General features: G+C 29.3%; 1 protein-coding gene across 1 annotated transcript in view; it reads right to left on the reverse strand.

The window, feature by feature from the left end:
* toc (toucan) overlaps positions 1-17231 on the reverse strand; it is a 566336-nt gene that overhangs the window by 155513 nt on the left and 393592 nt on the right. Inside the window, exon 4 of the mRNA XM_075368047.1 lies at positions 17094-17219. Within this exon, the coding sequence (XP_075224162.1) occupies positions 17094-17219 (126 nt within the window). The remainder of the gene's footprint in view (positions 1-17093; positions 17220-17231) is intronic.

The following is a 17231-nucleotide window of genomic DNA, read 5'->3' on the forward strand; positions in this document are numbered from 1 at the left end:
AAATTTTTAAGTATGGAGAAATATCTTATTTTGAATAGTCAAAAATTCATAAGAATTTATTATAATCCTCCTATAAGCATTTTTACAAATTCAAATGATATTCTGGAAACAACTCAGAACTGAAATAAATTAAGAAAAATTAGAAACAAATTTTTCAAAGTACTATTCATTATTAATTTATTTTTTTTAAATTACAATTGATATGAGGATATATTTGAATAAATAAATAAATCGATTTTCACCATTCCAAAACCGGATTACCTCATTAATAAAAATAATAAAATCACAAATATTATTTAAAGCGAAGAGACTACGTATCTAAATACAACTCAGTTTTCGAGTGTGACGGTATCGGAATCTTTCTTGGACTTGAAAGAATCATAATTTTGTTTTAGCTATACTACTAAATATAACAATACAAATCAATAATTTTTTGCAAAGTTTTATACACTAACAATTTAGCAGGCATTAAATACAATTATCAACAATACGATTAAGTTATTACTGTACGTGGCTGTGCAAATGAGTGCACAAAACGACGTAGAAACTTCATAAAATTAAATACAATTATTATGCATTAGAATATTCAAAAATAAATAGATCATTTGTTTAACTTATTCATACCTTTATTTTAACAATAAGGTGAAAATTTAAAACAGATATATTTACAGTCACGTGAACAGATCAATTACATGCAAACATATATTTTTTTTTTGTTAATTTAAAATTTCTTTTGAAAATAAAGAAAAAAATATTTTAAATTAAATGATAAATTTTACAAAAAAATAATCAAACGAATAGTAAATTAAATATTTTTCATAATTTGTATGATTTTTTTTTGTTTCGAGCTTATTTATTTTTATATCATACTTTTCCTTCATAGTAATTTATAAACCGGATTTCTCAAAAATAAAGTATGTACATTACATTTACTTATAATTTTTTATTTTCCTTATGTGTACGTTGCTGTCTGTTCAACTAGTGAACAACAAGCAACCTCACCATGGCCCATCGGAATGAAGATTATACTCGTACGACATGTAAAGGAGGTGTAATCTGGTACAGACTCAGGACGTCCATTCCTGAGACATGTCGTTAATTGAACCATAACCGACAAAGTACACCGGTATCCATTATATAATATTGAAATCTGTATAAAAGCAACTAGAATTTACTAAGATTCGAAACTCAAGAAATTTCGATTTCGAAAACCGAAGTATGTTCATAAATAATAAAACAAATAAAACATTTATTTAAGTAATCCAGCTTATTATTATTATTGTTATATATATATATATATATATATATATATATACTTTTTGTTACAATAATGAAAGAAAATTTATAAATATTTAATAGTGTTTTGAAAACCTGTAAAAAAAATCCCTTATTTAAAAAAAAAAATGTATTTCTTTGCCAGTTTGTTATTATATTCTGACTTCCTTTTATAAATTCAGACGGATTAAGTAAATAAATAATCGATTGATTGATTTTCAGTAAATTATCCCATACGGAAGCAATTTATCATCAATATAAAACTTTATAATCAAGATACTTTTATTTTGCATTTAATAAAAAAACATACTAATTTGGGCCGTACATCCAAATAATCATCAACATAATAATATACGTCAACAATGAACAATCAAAAATTAATAAAATATATTTTTTAAATGCCGCATTATTTTGACATAATTTATTTACTACATAATAAATCTCACGCCTGCGTATATTATTTCTTTCAAAAAAATTTCAAGTGTGAATCTACAATTTTTTTATTTATTTATATTTTTTTATGTATCATGTGTGAAGGAAATGAAAACCACATTTGTATATTCTAAGCGAATATGATCGTAACCATACCATGGTAGCTGTTGAAACTAATAAGCAAAATATAAACCACAGGAAATGACAAAAAAAAACTTGAAATGAAGAACCTGTAGGAATTCTAAATAAGGAAACACGATGTAAGAAAAGACGTTGGTATAATAAAAAAAAAACTAATAAAATGCAATTGTAGTAAATAATATTTTGCTTCTACAAAAAAGTCTACAAAAATAAATCATCAACGAATGTATACAATAAATTAATCATACAAAAAAGAAATTACCAACCCTCCTTTTTACAACAATTATTATTATTATGATGCCGATCTCCGAAGCGGAGTAGTAGCGTTTCTGCCTTTCATCCGGAAGTTCCGGGTTTGACTACTGGTCAGGCATGAATTTTTCATACGCTATAAAATTCATTATCATCCGTTACCGTGGATGGCTATTTATTGGACGTCAGCCTACTGTTACTATTATAGGAATAAATAATTTATTAGTCTTTAAAAAATAACCTCCTTAACAAATATTATGGACAATTAAACTTAAATAATTTTTTTTTAAAAATAATAAATAGATTTAAAACTATAAATATGATTTCCATTAATTCTACTATTTATTGTGTTTTTCAAAACTTAAAATCTCGTTACGATTCAATACAGCATTGTTAATGTATTTTTCACGCATGTTCTTTGAAAATTCTGGATACATAAAGAAGTTTTAGCAATAGTTAGTTACATTTTGTTTTTTTCAAAGCATAATTGTATATTATGCGGAGGCAGAAAGGCAGGAAGCTAGTACAAAGATTAATTTAATTTTCTGAATCCTCATTAAATGACAAAATGAATATTTATCCAGTATAAATTAACCGTTTCTGCCTATAATAAATACATTAAATTAAACGTTTAATTAAAAAATTTCGATGTTTTATCTCTATATCAAATTGTTCCTTTAACAGGTAATGCTGGATAAAACGAATGTAAACAGTCTTTAAAACATTATAATATTTTTTTATTGAAATGACACTAAGTGGAAATTTGAATGTTTAAGTTTTATTTAATGCAACAGAAAAGTGTTGTTAGACTACAAAAGAGAAGAACATATAATCATGAAGATTAAGTTGATTAATTCATGAAATCCGTAGTTTTTTTAAGTGTAAAGAGCAAAAATATAAATTCATTAGACCCAATTTTCTAGAATGGGATGCTGCATAGTACGCATTCAAAACGGAATTACGTTACTGATTTTAATTTCAATATAATTGAATTATTTTAGTTGATAAAGGTCAGTCAATTAACAGCACAATTTCAGAACCATGATCATGAAACTAAAAGAAAAAATCTGATGAACTGTAATACTAAATTTATTTTCATTCATCTTTCATGAAAAAAAAAAATGTATGGAAACTGTAATTTTACGTATCGGACTAACATCCAGAATTAATAAATAAACTTGTAGTGTTGCAACAAATTATGCATCCATGTAATCTCACATAAAAGCTGTACTTGCTGATGTATATAACTGGTGAGAATTTTAACTAAAATCAATACACATCTAAGGGAATATGCGGAAAAATTGGCATGACGCGAAAAATTCTACCCACCAACATTTTCAAATCAACTAGTGGCACCTTGCTCTCTGCAGCGATATTATTACAAAGTAATGTTACATATTTTTAAAAATCAGCTATAAATCTCATGCACCCGTGCTGCTCCACAGCGTTATTACAAAATAATGTTACATATTTTTAGAAAGCTATAAATTAACAATTACATAATCTACCTTACTAGCTCCGTCTGGGACAGTCATTACTGTTTTTAAATTTTAACTATGATTTTCTAAAACTTTGGACTTTGAATGTATTAATTTTAACTCCTAATGATGGCTTCCAAGTAAGCCGAACGATCTAGAGTACATATCGACGTGCTGATACGTTGATTTAACATATCAGCGGTACCATGTTTGAGAAAGTAATTTTTAGAAATCTGTTAAAAGTCTATTCCGTTCATAACACGTCTCTCACCCAACCCCCTTGTGTTTTTCTTTCCTTTCCGACCTCAGGTAGAATGCGTGAACAAAACCTATGTCCGTCCGACGTTCTAGTGGAAGAATCGGATCGGGCTGATTTTTTTTTTTATTCTGCTCAGAATGGCCCGCAGATATGACATCAAGCATCGCCAGACCTTCAAAGTGATCTTCCTGTAATAACTTCAGAAAGTCCACAATTAAGTAATAAGTCACAAGTTTTTGAGAAATTCCCAAAAGAGACTCAATTTTGGGGTTCACATGACGTATCTGTGGGTCATTCTGAGTAAAATAAAAAAATCAGTCCGATGCATCCAGTAGAACGCTCACACGGACTGGAAATATGTTTCCAGCCCAATTTTTTTCAATATATAATAAGATTGGGAAAAGTAATGGGTGGACTGAAAACACTGATATTAAAACATTCTTTACTGATTGATAAGTACGAGTGTAATCAACTCAACTTGACAGTCGATGATTTCAATCTGTATTTTTGTGTTGCAAACCTCTGTTACAATATTCCTATTAACAAATATTTGCAGGATGGAGATAAAATGATAAAGAAACGTTCTTTTTCTATTCTTAAGAGTTACCGAAAGCTCCATCGTTTTCTTTTTAAGTAGTGAGTTCATATCGCGTAATTTTTTGAAAGCAAACTTATTTTGAAAGCAGACGCTTACAAAACATTACTTTATTGTTCAATGTTAAAATTAAAAAAAAGTTCAGAAAACCACAGAGAAGTTGGTATCTGATATTAAAAAGAGTGTTAACTCAGGAAATTTTTTAGTTTCGTAGTTATGCAACAATTAAATCCAGTTTATACAATAAAGAAAAAAAAACAATCATTAGTAACGGTTATCAATTGAATCTTGCCTATTATTATGGACTTATTTAAATTCAAAAATTAATTCAATTAGAAAATACTGCGTTTCTGAAAACATTTATAATAAAGGGGTACGTAAAGGTACAAAGATACAGCAAATTTTTTTTATATTTTAAAGATTATAGATTATGAATTTGATATTATTACATTATAAAGTAATATTTTAATTTCTTTACATAAGGTTAAACGTAAAAATCATGTGTGAGAAAAATGTAAACGCGTACTAATTATATATATATATATATATATATATATATATATTTGTTGTTAATAACCTTTGAACCTTTTAAACTAAAAAGGATATTTAAGAATTATAATCGTGTACACACGTAAAATCAAGTTAAAAGTAGGCTATATGAAATTTATAGCCTATTAGAAAATGTACGAGAATAAAAATTATTTCTTAACTGTATAACATTTATAAATAAAGATGATAATTTGTATATCTATTACTTAAAAAGACAAATAACTCCATTTCATAAAAAAACAAAACAATATTCATAAAAAAGTTTACAACTGTTACCTCCATTTCCGTTTCCTTGATAAGAAGAAGATAAAATAAAACTATTTGACGTCATCACGAGAATTGATTTAAAATCAAACTAAATCAGTTAAAAGTTTTTAAATGTAGTTCAATTTACTTTGCCAACAACAACGAAAGGAACGACAGAAAATGTTGCGCATCATTACACATAACACAAGAGGGCGGTATAGTCTATTTAAAATGTACATACAACCATAGGTCCCATATACTCATATGTACACATATATCGTAGATTCATTGTTATATATACAATACAATCTGTACTAATGCAACGAATTGTAGTTCAATCGAATTGTGCATCCTGTTTCGTTGTCGTTTGCCGATTAACTGTTACAAAATGATATTTTAGAAGTAGGACTACCTAGTTGTTTGTCTCAAGGATTTAAACTTTTCAAAAATAGAATATTGGATGTCTTTAATAATACTTTTATATATTCTAAGATCAGAAGCGAATATTTTTTATTTTTACTGAACTGTACTAGAAGGGAAGTAATGTATTTGAATAGAATGTTTGTGTGTCTGTAACTCCAGAATAGTTAAATCAATTTTAATGAAATAGAACCACAAGGTTTCTATCAATTTCTACTGTTGACGACGTCATCACGATTTGACGTCACTGACTGTATGAAAATTTGGATATAATTAAAATGTCGAATGGTAGAGGATATTAACCCAAACAGAAAATCCAAAAATAACTCTTAAAGAAATAAATCGTAAAAATATTAAGAAAAATTAATTGATTTATATTTTTCCATTTATGTGTTCGTATAATTTACCAAAGATAAGTGTTATAGATATGAACGATATATTTTGTGTATTATTAATTTTAACAACGTATCTGTTTACTTTTATGAATATTAATCAAGCCACGCAAATAGGTTATATCTAATACAACAAGAAGCCAACATGTCTGCCCATGTTATATTATTGGTTTAAGTTCTAAAATTATTGGCATAAATATCCATTTTCAAATTAAACAACTGTTATTTTTATCAATAAAACTGATAAAATATTTTGAAGTAACCATTTTTTTCAAATTACCATATATGAAAACATTCACTTTAATAATATTTATATATAGACGTACGATAAAAATGTATTATAACGATAGTTATTTTAAATTCAAGAAATTTCAAATAAATTTTGTCTTGGAAGGAATTAAAGTAAAGTTAATTATATATATATATATATGAAGTCGATTCACATTAACAACAGAACTGTTTTTTTTTTTTATTTATTAGTTACCGAAAGATTAGTTTTATTTATATTCATTTTAAGTGATGCACATTCTAGTATTTGTATATTTTAAAAATTGATAGAATATATTTTTTAGGATGTTAAGGAAAACACGACTGAAATATAAAAATAAAAAGAGTTATTTATAATTTTACACGAATCAGTTTGCAAAAATAAAAGAGGAATGAAAAAAGGCAAACTGAAGTAAGGAGAGAAATGAGATAAGCATGTTCTTCTAGTTTTATATTAGAAAAAACTGTTAAGAGAGAGTAGAAAAAAAGCAGGCAAAGTACGTATATTTTTATTGTTTGACTTTCCTGGTTACGGCGATAATGTCATGATTACTACTAAAATAAGATTTAAGCGTAAACATTCCTAAATTTCGACTAATTTTTTTGTTTTTAGAGGCTTCCTTAATTTATGGGATTGAGATTTGTGGGTTTTTATGAAAGTAATGAAAAAAATTGCTTCTCACTTTGGATTCGGAATATAATATGGGTACCAAAGCTATCTTAATTTTAATAGCCCTTTATTGATAAAGAAAATACAAAAAAGATCTTTTTAATAGAAAAATTTTAAAGAGACCAAAAAAATAACAAAAAATCAGAATATTTATTTTTTAGAGGTGGGGAATAAATTTAAAAAAAAACATTTCCTAAGCATATTCATACACAGGGTCATTCACAGGAACTGGCTGTTTTTAAAATAATTATAAAAAATTGAATATTTACTTTAAAAAAGTTTTATTGGTACTGAAACACTTGTTAAATCAAAGCATTTGTTACTTACTCATGAACGAAAAATTATGTTCGGCAAGTGATGTCCATTTTGGGCAATACATTTCACGGTAACTGGCCTCAGTTCTTTGCAGCATGTCTACATCAATCTGGGTGACGTGATGACGATATGCGATCTTTAGGTCTTCCAATGTACGCGGTTTATTGCCGTACACACGCAATTTCAGAAACCCCCACAGAAAAAATCACAACTACTCAAGTCGGGGGACCGAGGGGGCCAAGGAATGTCACCGAATCTGGAAACGATCCGTTCCGGAAACAAGTTTCGGAGAACAGCCATCGTTGCTCTCGCTGTGTGCGCTGTAGCTCCATCCTGCTGGAGCAAACACATTTTGAAAATCGATTTCCCGGTTTCGTAACTCAGGGATAAAAAATGTATTCAACATCGCAATGTAACGATCAGCTGTTACAGTTACGGCAGCGTCATTTTCTTCAAAAAAATATGGTCCAATAACACCGACCTTTCCTATTGCACACCAGACAGTCACCTTTGGGCTATGAAGTGGTCTCTCGTGAAGCTGATGTGGGTTTCTTTCTGCCCAATACCGGCAATTCTGTTTGTTGACGAAGCCATTCAGATGAAAATGGGCTTCGTCACTCATTAACAATAACAAATTTTCATTTTCTTCAATAATGGTAAGCATTTGTCGACAAAATTTTGTAATCGCTGCGTGAAATCTTGCTCGTTTAACTGCTGCACGACGGATATCTTGTAAGGATGGAAATGCAGGTCTGTATGCAGAATTCGTCTTACCGTACTTGTGCTCGTTTGAAGCGCTGCTGAATGCCTCTGAATAGAGCGGCGTGGGCTTCTGACAATGGCTTCCCTTACTCGTTCGATGTTCTCCGGAGTGCTAGCAGTTCGTCGGGGACCCGGTGGTTTTTTCTTCAATATTGAACCGCTTGTTCGAAGGTTGTTTACCCATCGCAATATTGTGTTACGAGAAGGGACACTTGCATTACGATGGATATTAAACTGACGGCGGAAATCTCGCTGAACAGCAGTTACGGATTCGTCATTTCGCACAAAACTGTCATACGCGTACAGGCGTTGGTTTAGCGTTCACAGCTCCATCTCAACGACTAAAATGTAAATGCTATGAACAAAGGAAACGTCAAACAACAGCCACGTGCCCTTCCCACCACGAACCCCCGAGTACAACCCACTTCAAAAACATCCGGTTTCCGTAAATGACCCTGTACAAATTAGGCTTAACAAATTTTCTAAAGTAAAAATTTCTCTATATCTAACACACCTCCTTCAATAAAGGCTAAAAATTTCTCTATATCTAACACACCCCATTGAATATTCGGCATTGAAGTCTCTCCCCGAATGGTCGTCATTGGACAGAATTTTATTGGAAGGAGTTTTATTAGTTTATGATAGTCACTTCTTGCAATGCTTGGTCCGGTTGGTAGATAGGCCAGACTACCTGAATACCGAAGAATTGTAGCCCCGTGTGACCAACGGTGAACGTGCATTTGACATCAAAGTTCAACCGTTTCTAGTTGATGGACTTATCAAAAACACTGCGTCAGAAGAATTACCAGAGGGCTACTTTAGTGATATTGAATCGGGCGTCGAGCATTTTTTCAGAGCCAGGAGGGCGGGTTCATGACCTGTCAAAACCACTACTCAGTCGCTATATTGAAGAATAATGCTCATTTGTATATCTTTAAATCCCATTGGAGAGGAGCAAAAAGGGTTTGTAACGGCTGAAAAAGTAAGGTCAAAGAAACGCTAATGCGTTTCGCAACAGACTTCTCGCTGTGCAGAAACCTGTTCGTCTTACAAGTGAGGAACGCAAGAGATTTGCAATTTTCAATCAGTGCAGTTCTGTTTCGTTGGTGACACAAAATAACCAACCCTGTTTCTATTGCTCATGAAACATAAGCGCAAGTTGTTGCAAGTGTGAGCATTATGAGAATGAATTTGGCAATTTACTTGACAATTTGTAAGACGGTGAAATCATTACCACTAGTATAATACCAATTGACACCGATATACTAAATATGAACTCTATTTTACTGATGATACCGACGACCGTCCGATACCTACTTGTCAGTTGAAGCGTAAAACAGCTCCGCCCGGCAGCGTTATGAGAAAACAAAGGAGGATAGGAATTGGCACGGTCAAACTGTTTCCAGACGGTAGGAATGAGTTCAGAGAATATCGATCAGTGCCCATAACCTCACTTGAATACTTTCAATCAAGGGTAATGAGATTGTAAGGATATTACAAACCAACAATTATCTGTTTTACACCCTTCCAACTGCAGATTTACATAAAGAGCAGCAAAATTTTTATTTTTGTGAACGCTTACATCAAAATAAAATTTAGCCTAATAATGTTGTTCAAACCGTTCACCTTGTGGTGCATAATATTCGGAGTCAGTTAGTTGTTTTTTTGGCAGTCGGGTTTTTTTATTTTTAACATTTTTAAAACTTATCTTCACTTTATATATTGAATGATATAAGAAGCTTTTTCTTTAATAAAAATTATTTTTTTACACTTGAACTAGCATCTATTATAGAATTTTTTTTCTATAAATCTGTCAACATTTTGTTGTGTCCTGATCAACATCTTTCTTATTTCAATAAGCGCTTCAGTGACGCCATCTAAGAACTAACGGATTGATTAAAACATTAATTTAAACAACGACTGTATGTGGCAGGCAGATAACCGATAAGTACCCAGAAAACTAATAAAGGTAATACCTATATAAATATAGCAAAACGAAAATATAAAAATTACGAAACACTTATACAAGTCTTCATGTATAAAGTCTTCAGTTGAGATTGATTAAGTTTGATAAAAATTATAGAAATTACAACGTGAATGTTTAGTACATATGTGTACATACGTACATATATACATACATGGTACATATGTACATACGAGTCGGCAATAAAATAAAAAAAAAAATAAGCCTGGGAAGCGGAGATTTAAGAAACCAGACTTAGAGGAACAATTCAAAAAATTTTGAGAAAGAATATAAAAGAATATAAAATTTTGAGAAAGTTAAAAAGAATAGTAGGTGATGATTCAGTTGAAACGGATTGTTAAGGAGTTCTATGTATTTTAAAATATTTAGAATAGACGAAGGAAAAAGGGGAAATAGAACCCAAAAGGGTTAACAAAACACCCTAAAATCGCTTTCAATAACGATATAATTACGGATGATATATATTGAAACATGAATGCATCTATAATTTTACTATAAAAAATATTTATTAAATATTTTATTACTAATTATATTTATTAAAAACAACAACAGCAGATTTAGTAGCATTATTAATTTATAAAGAAACAAAAACCAAAGCGTATTTGTATATACGAAAATTTAAAAACAATATTCTAAAAATAAAAGCAACGTAGGCGAAAAAAAAGAAAACATTATGAGAGGAAAAGGAAATTATGTCATAACCAGAATATCGATTACGCACAATATATATAGCTAAAAAAATTACGTATTAGAAAATTAGTTCTCATTAGTATTTTTCATTAAAAAATAATAATAAACAAAAAAAACATGATAGGTGTAGCCAAATACGTAAAATCGAGTGGGATATACGGAAAGGATAGAGCCCTACGCAATGTGAAAAAAACAAGAAATATTATTTGCTAATTTCAGTTCATTCACTCTATAAAAACATGTAAATCACACTTTAAAGTAAGGTAACACTTTGATTTTTGTTGTTTTCTTTAACCACAATAACATTTTTTTTTTATGTAACCAAGTTTCTTTTTACTTAACTTAAAATCCTTAGATGCTAATGATTTTGTTTGCAGATCAAAAACATTGATTCTGAATAAATATTTTTTTTACAAGCATAGAAGGAACGAATCAAGAGAAATGAAAGTAGAAGTAGATGTTGCTGAGCGTTTAAATCGTCACTACAATACATTTTAACAGTTTCTATTATCTAAACCGGAGTTTGATATATATTTTAGGAAGAAGACGCGAAAATGTTACACGTTTTATGTTTTATTACACATGATTTTGTTAAATATTTTTGTCAATTGTAAATAAATAACAATCATGAATTTAGCGTACTAACAAAAATAAAAACTTTTAAAATGAAAAGCTTCAAAATCCTAAACTAGCTGTTTCTTGAGTCGTGATTTTTTAACACAACCCATGTGTTTTCCTTTTTTATCCCCAATACATAAATATAATTTTAGATAGATCATTCGTATCAAGAAGTATAAATCGTTCGAACTAATGACTCGTTCGAGAAGTATAAATCGTAAGTGCGCTCCGCGCAGTTGCCCAGCTGCCCGGCGTATCACGTGGTCCTCACTGCGCCAATAGCAGCTATAATAAAAGTGTGAGCACATACATCAATCAAACAAACATACCCACGCATTATCATTTTTTGTAGAGAGTGATAAAAGAACATGTCCTTACTGATTGGCAGATTCATCAACGCCCAGCAAAAACTACTGAAGATAAATTGATGAAAGTTTTTATACAATTTCTTTTACAGTGTAAGTGCACAGTAAGAAAGGATTTTTTAAATTACCACTTTAAAGGTTTAAAATGGAGTAACAGTGAAATTTACTATATTTTAATTCCTCGGTATCAAATGAAGATTTCAACTTGATTTCTGGTGCGTGTAATTTTCGTGTAAATATCTAAAAACCAATTTCTAGTTTTTCAAAAGTCAACCTTGAAAGGGGTGAAGAAATGTAAAATAATTTGAACAATTCTTGACAATTTTCCCCAATTCCGATTATACTAAACGAGATATTAAGTAAATTTAGGCTTGCAAATAATCTTCAGATAAATATCTAAAAAACATTTCCGGGCTTTTGAATTTCGTTGAATTTTTTTAAGGGGTGCGACGGTGTAACACGCGGCGATTCAACCAACACCGCCACTGCCACTGTTACTGTATATGCGACGCGATTGGCTGCACCTGCCACTGTTTACTTGACCAAAAAACATAAAATAAAAAAATTTTTCCGCGACGGAAAACGCAAGTAACCATGCAACGTAGGCGAAACCGTGACGTGAATGCTGAACGCTAATTTCCAAAGGTACTCAATCAACTTAATTGAAATTTAAATATGCTGTAATAATGTATCTGAAGTTGTGCATGTAAAACTTTGATGAAAATTGGTTGAGTCGTTCTTGAATTATGCACAATTTAAAGTTTAACAAATTGAGAGGGCAAGTTAAAAGCGTGGTTCGTTATGATACTGCAAGCTGGACCGTTGATGTTTATTTATCTGCGGTATCTGTTGTTCAGCATATTCAGACAGCGTTAACTAGTTTGAAGTTAAGTAAGAATTATGTTGACTGTAGTGGTGTATTTTTCATACGCGGTTATGCGTGTATCACAGTAGTGAGCGAGTTGAAACTTGATGCTTGTGTTAGGATCTACTGGTTAATCGAGTGTTTTTTAATGACATATTTTTCCAAGTACTGAAATTTTTATTTTTTATTGTGTTGTTTTTACTTGTTAATATGTTTTATAGACCAAAGGATTTTTTTTTTTTTGTAAAATTTTAGATTAGAATGAGTCGATACTTTTTCTAAACGAAACAAAATTAAAGGAAAAGTCGGTCTTTTTGCGCAGAATTGCACAAAAGTTTTTATGGTAAAAAAAAGAGCACGCAAAGATACATACATTTTTATACATTTTTATACATTTTTTATTATACATTTTTCCAGACAATACCTAATCAATAGTGACTATATTTATTTTTAACCGACCTCGTCCATCGTTTTAAACACGATGTGTTCATTTTTTATACCGTAACTATAATGAACGGTGAAGTTAATTTATATGTATATATATGGATTAGTAAAAAAAAAAAAAAAAAAAAAAAAACAGATTATTAACGTTCTGAAAAACTTTGATTACCTCGTATTTTGTAGAAAGATTGTTTAATTCTTTACCCGTCGATTTATGTAATCTGTTTATTAATCTCAAACCAAATCGTATATAATATTGATCAATCTGTCTTATTCCATGAGAAAGAAATTTTCATTTTGTTTGAAATCTGAAGGAAATATATGTACAGTTTATTTGATTATATTCAATAATATTAGGATTTTATTATTTTTTTATACGAGTATTAGTTTTAAGAATGCAAATTACATAGAATATATATCGAAAGAAATGTAAAATAATAAAAGGAAATAAATGAAATTTATGTTTCATCGTACTTTTTAAATTGTCCTACTACACATTATGGAATTCAAATTTACCCAAGCGGCTATACTTAACTGCATGCATCATAACTGTTACATGCAATACACCACAAAAATAATTTAAGTAATAAGTTATAAAAATATTATTATAAATTAAAATATCTTACACACTAAACAAGTCGAGCTGAAATGATTGAAATGAATGATTTCCAGTCTGTTCGGATTGATTTTTTTTATTCTACTCTGAATAATCCACAGATTTATCATCAAGCTTCATCAATGCCAAACATAAGTCTCCTCTGACCAAATCCACAAAAAATTCTCCTTTATTGGAGAATGGAGGAACTTTCCGAGGTTATTACTCAAAGGAAAATCACTTTGAAGGTCCAGTGATGCTTGATGCCATTACCTGTGGGTGATTCCAAGCAGAATAAAAAAGAAAATCAGAATGATTCTGCCAGTAGAATGCCCGGACAGAATGGAAATAGATTTTTAACACGCATTTTAACTATGGTAGGAATGGAAAGAGAAAAAAAAGGGAAGAAAAACAAGCAATAATAACATAATGTTGTAGAGCAGCAAGAGGTCACTAGTTAATATTTAATTTATAATAAGTTTTATAACAATTTAGAAGCGTACATTTGACCTTAATAGATTTCTCTTCTTTAGAAAGGCCCTCTCGCAAGTGATAATGAAAATTATAGGTTATGAAACCACTGTAGTCTATTATTTATAATTTTACAGCGAAAGTGGTATTATCATTCAACCTCATATATTATTCTCCATTATCTCTATGCTTATTTCATTATTATTTCCATTACAATAGATTTTATTGATTTCATTTGAATTTTATTTATTTAATTTTCTATTTTGGAATTTTAACCTAATACAACTGAATAATACAAAAACAAAAAAAATCAAATTTCTGTTATATTTTATTTTGTTTCTTTCCTATCAGTACCTTCTGGTTGCATTTCAATTTGCACAGCATTCTGAATGTAATAAAATCATTTAATTGTTGATCTTCCACTTTAATTTTATTATTGCCTTATGGTATTAGAAAACAAAATTAAGTTCAAAACTATTTACAAAAAACTAAATCTCAATGACCAATGTGATTTTTACTGTGGTCATCATTAAATTCTATATGGTCAGAGGTAAAATGAGGTTTTTATGTAAAGATAGATGAATTTATGTAGCTGCAAATGTGGTTCTTTTCATTAACAATATAACATTTAGTTATGAATGCTCAATAAGAAAACATTCTAGCATTGTAGGAATTTTATAATTTAAAAAAAATTATCCAAAACTGGTTGGAGGAATTTAATACTAATTTTTAATATTGACTTTATGTCTATGTTCAATTATCTTTTTTATTTGTGATTTAATCTGTCTTTCTAATCAGAAACATACCTAGACATCATCATCATGATCAAAACTTAACAAAAAAAACAAAAAATTAAAATTTTTAAAACTCCAACAAATGTATGTATATATATATATCTGTAATTTACATGCATGCATGAAATAATGTTTGTTAATAATGAATAACACTGACATGATGACTATCCAACAAGTTCATACGAACTCTTCTCAAAATTTAACCACATAAAAATTAACTTAAATAACAAAATTACCTAAGGAATAAAAAATCATTTCAAGAAAGATGCATTGAAATCAATCAATCTACATGGGAGCAACGAACATAATTTCTGGTCGAACTCCATCTTCCCTTTCCAGTGCAGAGTAAAAAGGTTTTTAGTAAAAATTATGTTAAATATTTCTGAACTTTTAAAAACACTTATTGTATCAATTTAGATGGCTAATTAAGTTATTAAGGTGTAGTTAGATAATCAACGCTACAATTAATTGGCAAAGATTTTTTTTAAAAATTGAGAATGATTAGTGAATGAAAAACAAGAAATTTTTTTTTTAATAAATCATATTTATCTCATACAGAAGAAAAGAATTTAATAAATTAGTTACACAATAAAAAAAATATGAATTATTAAAATGATGAATGTATAACTTTCAGTATTACCTTTAAGTTGTAGATGACAAACATGGGACAAAGTAACTGCTTACAACATATTAGGTGTATATTATATATTTAAAATATTGTTCGTTAAACAAATTTTGTATCTAGTAAAATTCTCATACACATGTAGTAAAATTTTCTGTACTCTGTACATAATAGAATTATCCAAGGAAGCATTTAAGTGTACTTATACTTCTTCTGTTCAACCACAAATATCTGACAAAAATATTTTTTAACTGAATGGAATATTGTGTATCAACATGTAAATTTTATTCAAATGCCGATGATAATCAGCCTTCTAAGTGACACCTTCATTTTGTTCACTGCAGGGAATCACTGAGTAATGAACAACATTACTCTCAGAGATACGCAACTTTGACTAGTACTAATTGATAAAATTAAAAACATGAATCATAGTTATAAGAAAGACTATAACAGAAAGCATAAAGGAAAAAATTAACACATTCTTTTTTGGTGGGATATAATACATTATATACTCTCCATGCATTAGTCTCCACTGAGTAGAAGATTGTAAACTCAAAAATAATCTAATACAATATTTTAAAGGGATAATGCACTAAAGCTTAAGGTATTTCTTTTGAAAAAAACAAATGCTGAAAAGAAACACCCATTTCAAAATAAATGAACATAAACTCATACCTAACAAATAGTGGCTGCATATATCAGTGGAAAGGTAGGAGAATGGATACTGAGCTCTCAGCTTTCAACCCGAAGAGAGCTTTTACATTAATCGATTCAATAAATTCAAAAACCAGTTTTAAAAATTAAAGTAAGTTTAAAATTGTATTTTTTTTAAACATATATTGAAGTACAACTACCTGAGACATTATTTGGAAGGACCAATAAAGAAAATAATCTTCATACTTTGAGTGCCTTCTTAAATCGCGTTTAGAAAATAAACCTGATTATAACATCTAAAAAAAACAAAAGTTTTGATTTCATGGTAATGGTATATCAGTAATATTATTAAATATACATGAACAAATCCTGACATCTCTTAAAGTTAAATATTAATATCTATTAAGGTCTATTAAAGTTAGTAGCGCACTAACTTATAAAGAGTAAATAAATAAATAAAATAGATTACTTATTTAATAACATTAAATAATAATAATATAATGAGAGTATTAAAAAAATGAGAGTATTTATATTTAAAATCATGAAAACGGTTTAAAGTACTCTTTATCTTAATATACTAAATTACATCACATGCTACCATCTATCGGCAATATTATAAACTAGTACAATCGCTATCAAAGAACAGGTTATTAACAGTATTGTAAACAATATTTAAATAAAGTCAGATCCCTTTTCTTACGCATTTTATATTTATTTCTTTTTCATTCTTACAAGTGACATTACTTAGTTACTCATTAATTACTTAGTTAAGATTTTTTTAAATTGTTATTACTGAATTTATATTTACAATTTAATATATTAATTTTAAAAAAATCATCACATATATAACAGCCTGGTCAGAGGAATAAATAACTAATGTTAAACACTGTTCTAAAGAAATCAATATCATGTTATAATGAAAAGGTCATATCAGTACTTACGAGGTGGAGTGTGTGCGTGTGGTGGCGTCGTAGGAAGAGTAGATGGGCGTCTAGACGCCGCCAGAAGCGTCGAATTGTCGCTTTGAGGGCTCCTTGATCTACCGCCCGACTCCCTTTTCTTGGAGCCTGCAAATAAAA

The sequence above is a fragment of the Lycorma delicatula genome, chromosome 6 (genome assembly GCF_047948215.1).
Source record: "Lycorma delicatula isolate Av1 chromosome 6, ASM4794821v1, whole genome shotgun sequence".
Classification (NCBI taxonomy): Eukaryota; Metazoa; Arthropoda; class Insecta; order Hemiptera; family Fulgoridae; genus Lycorma; species Lycorma delicatula.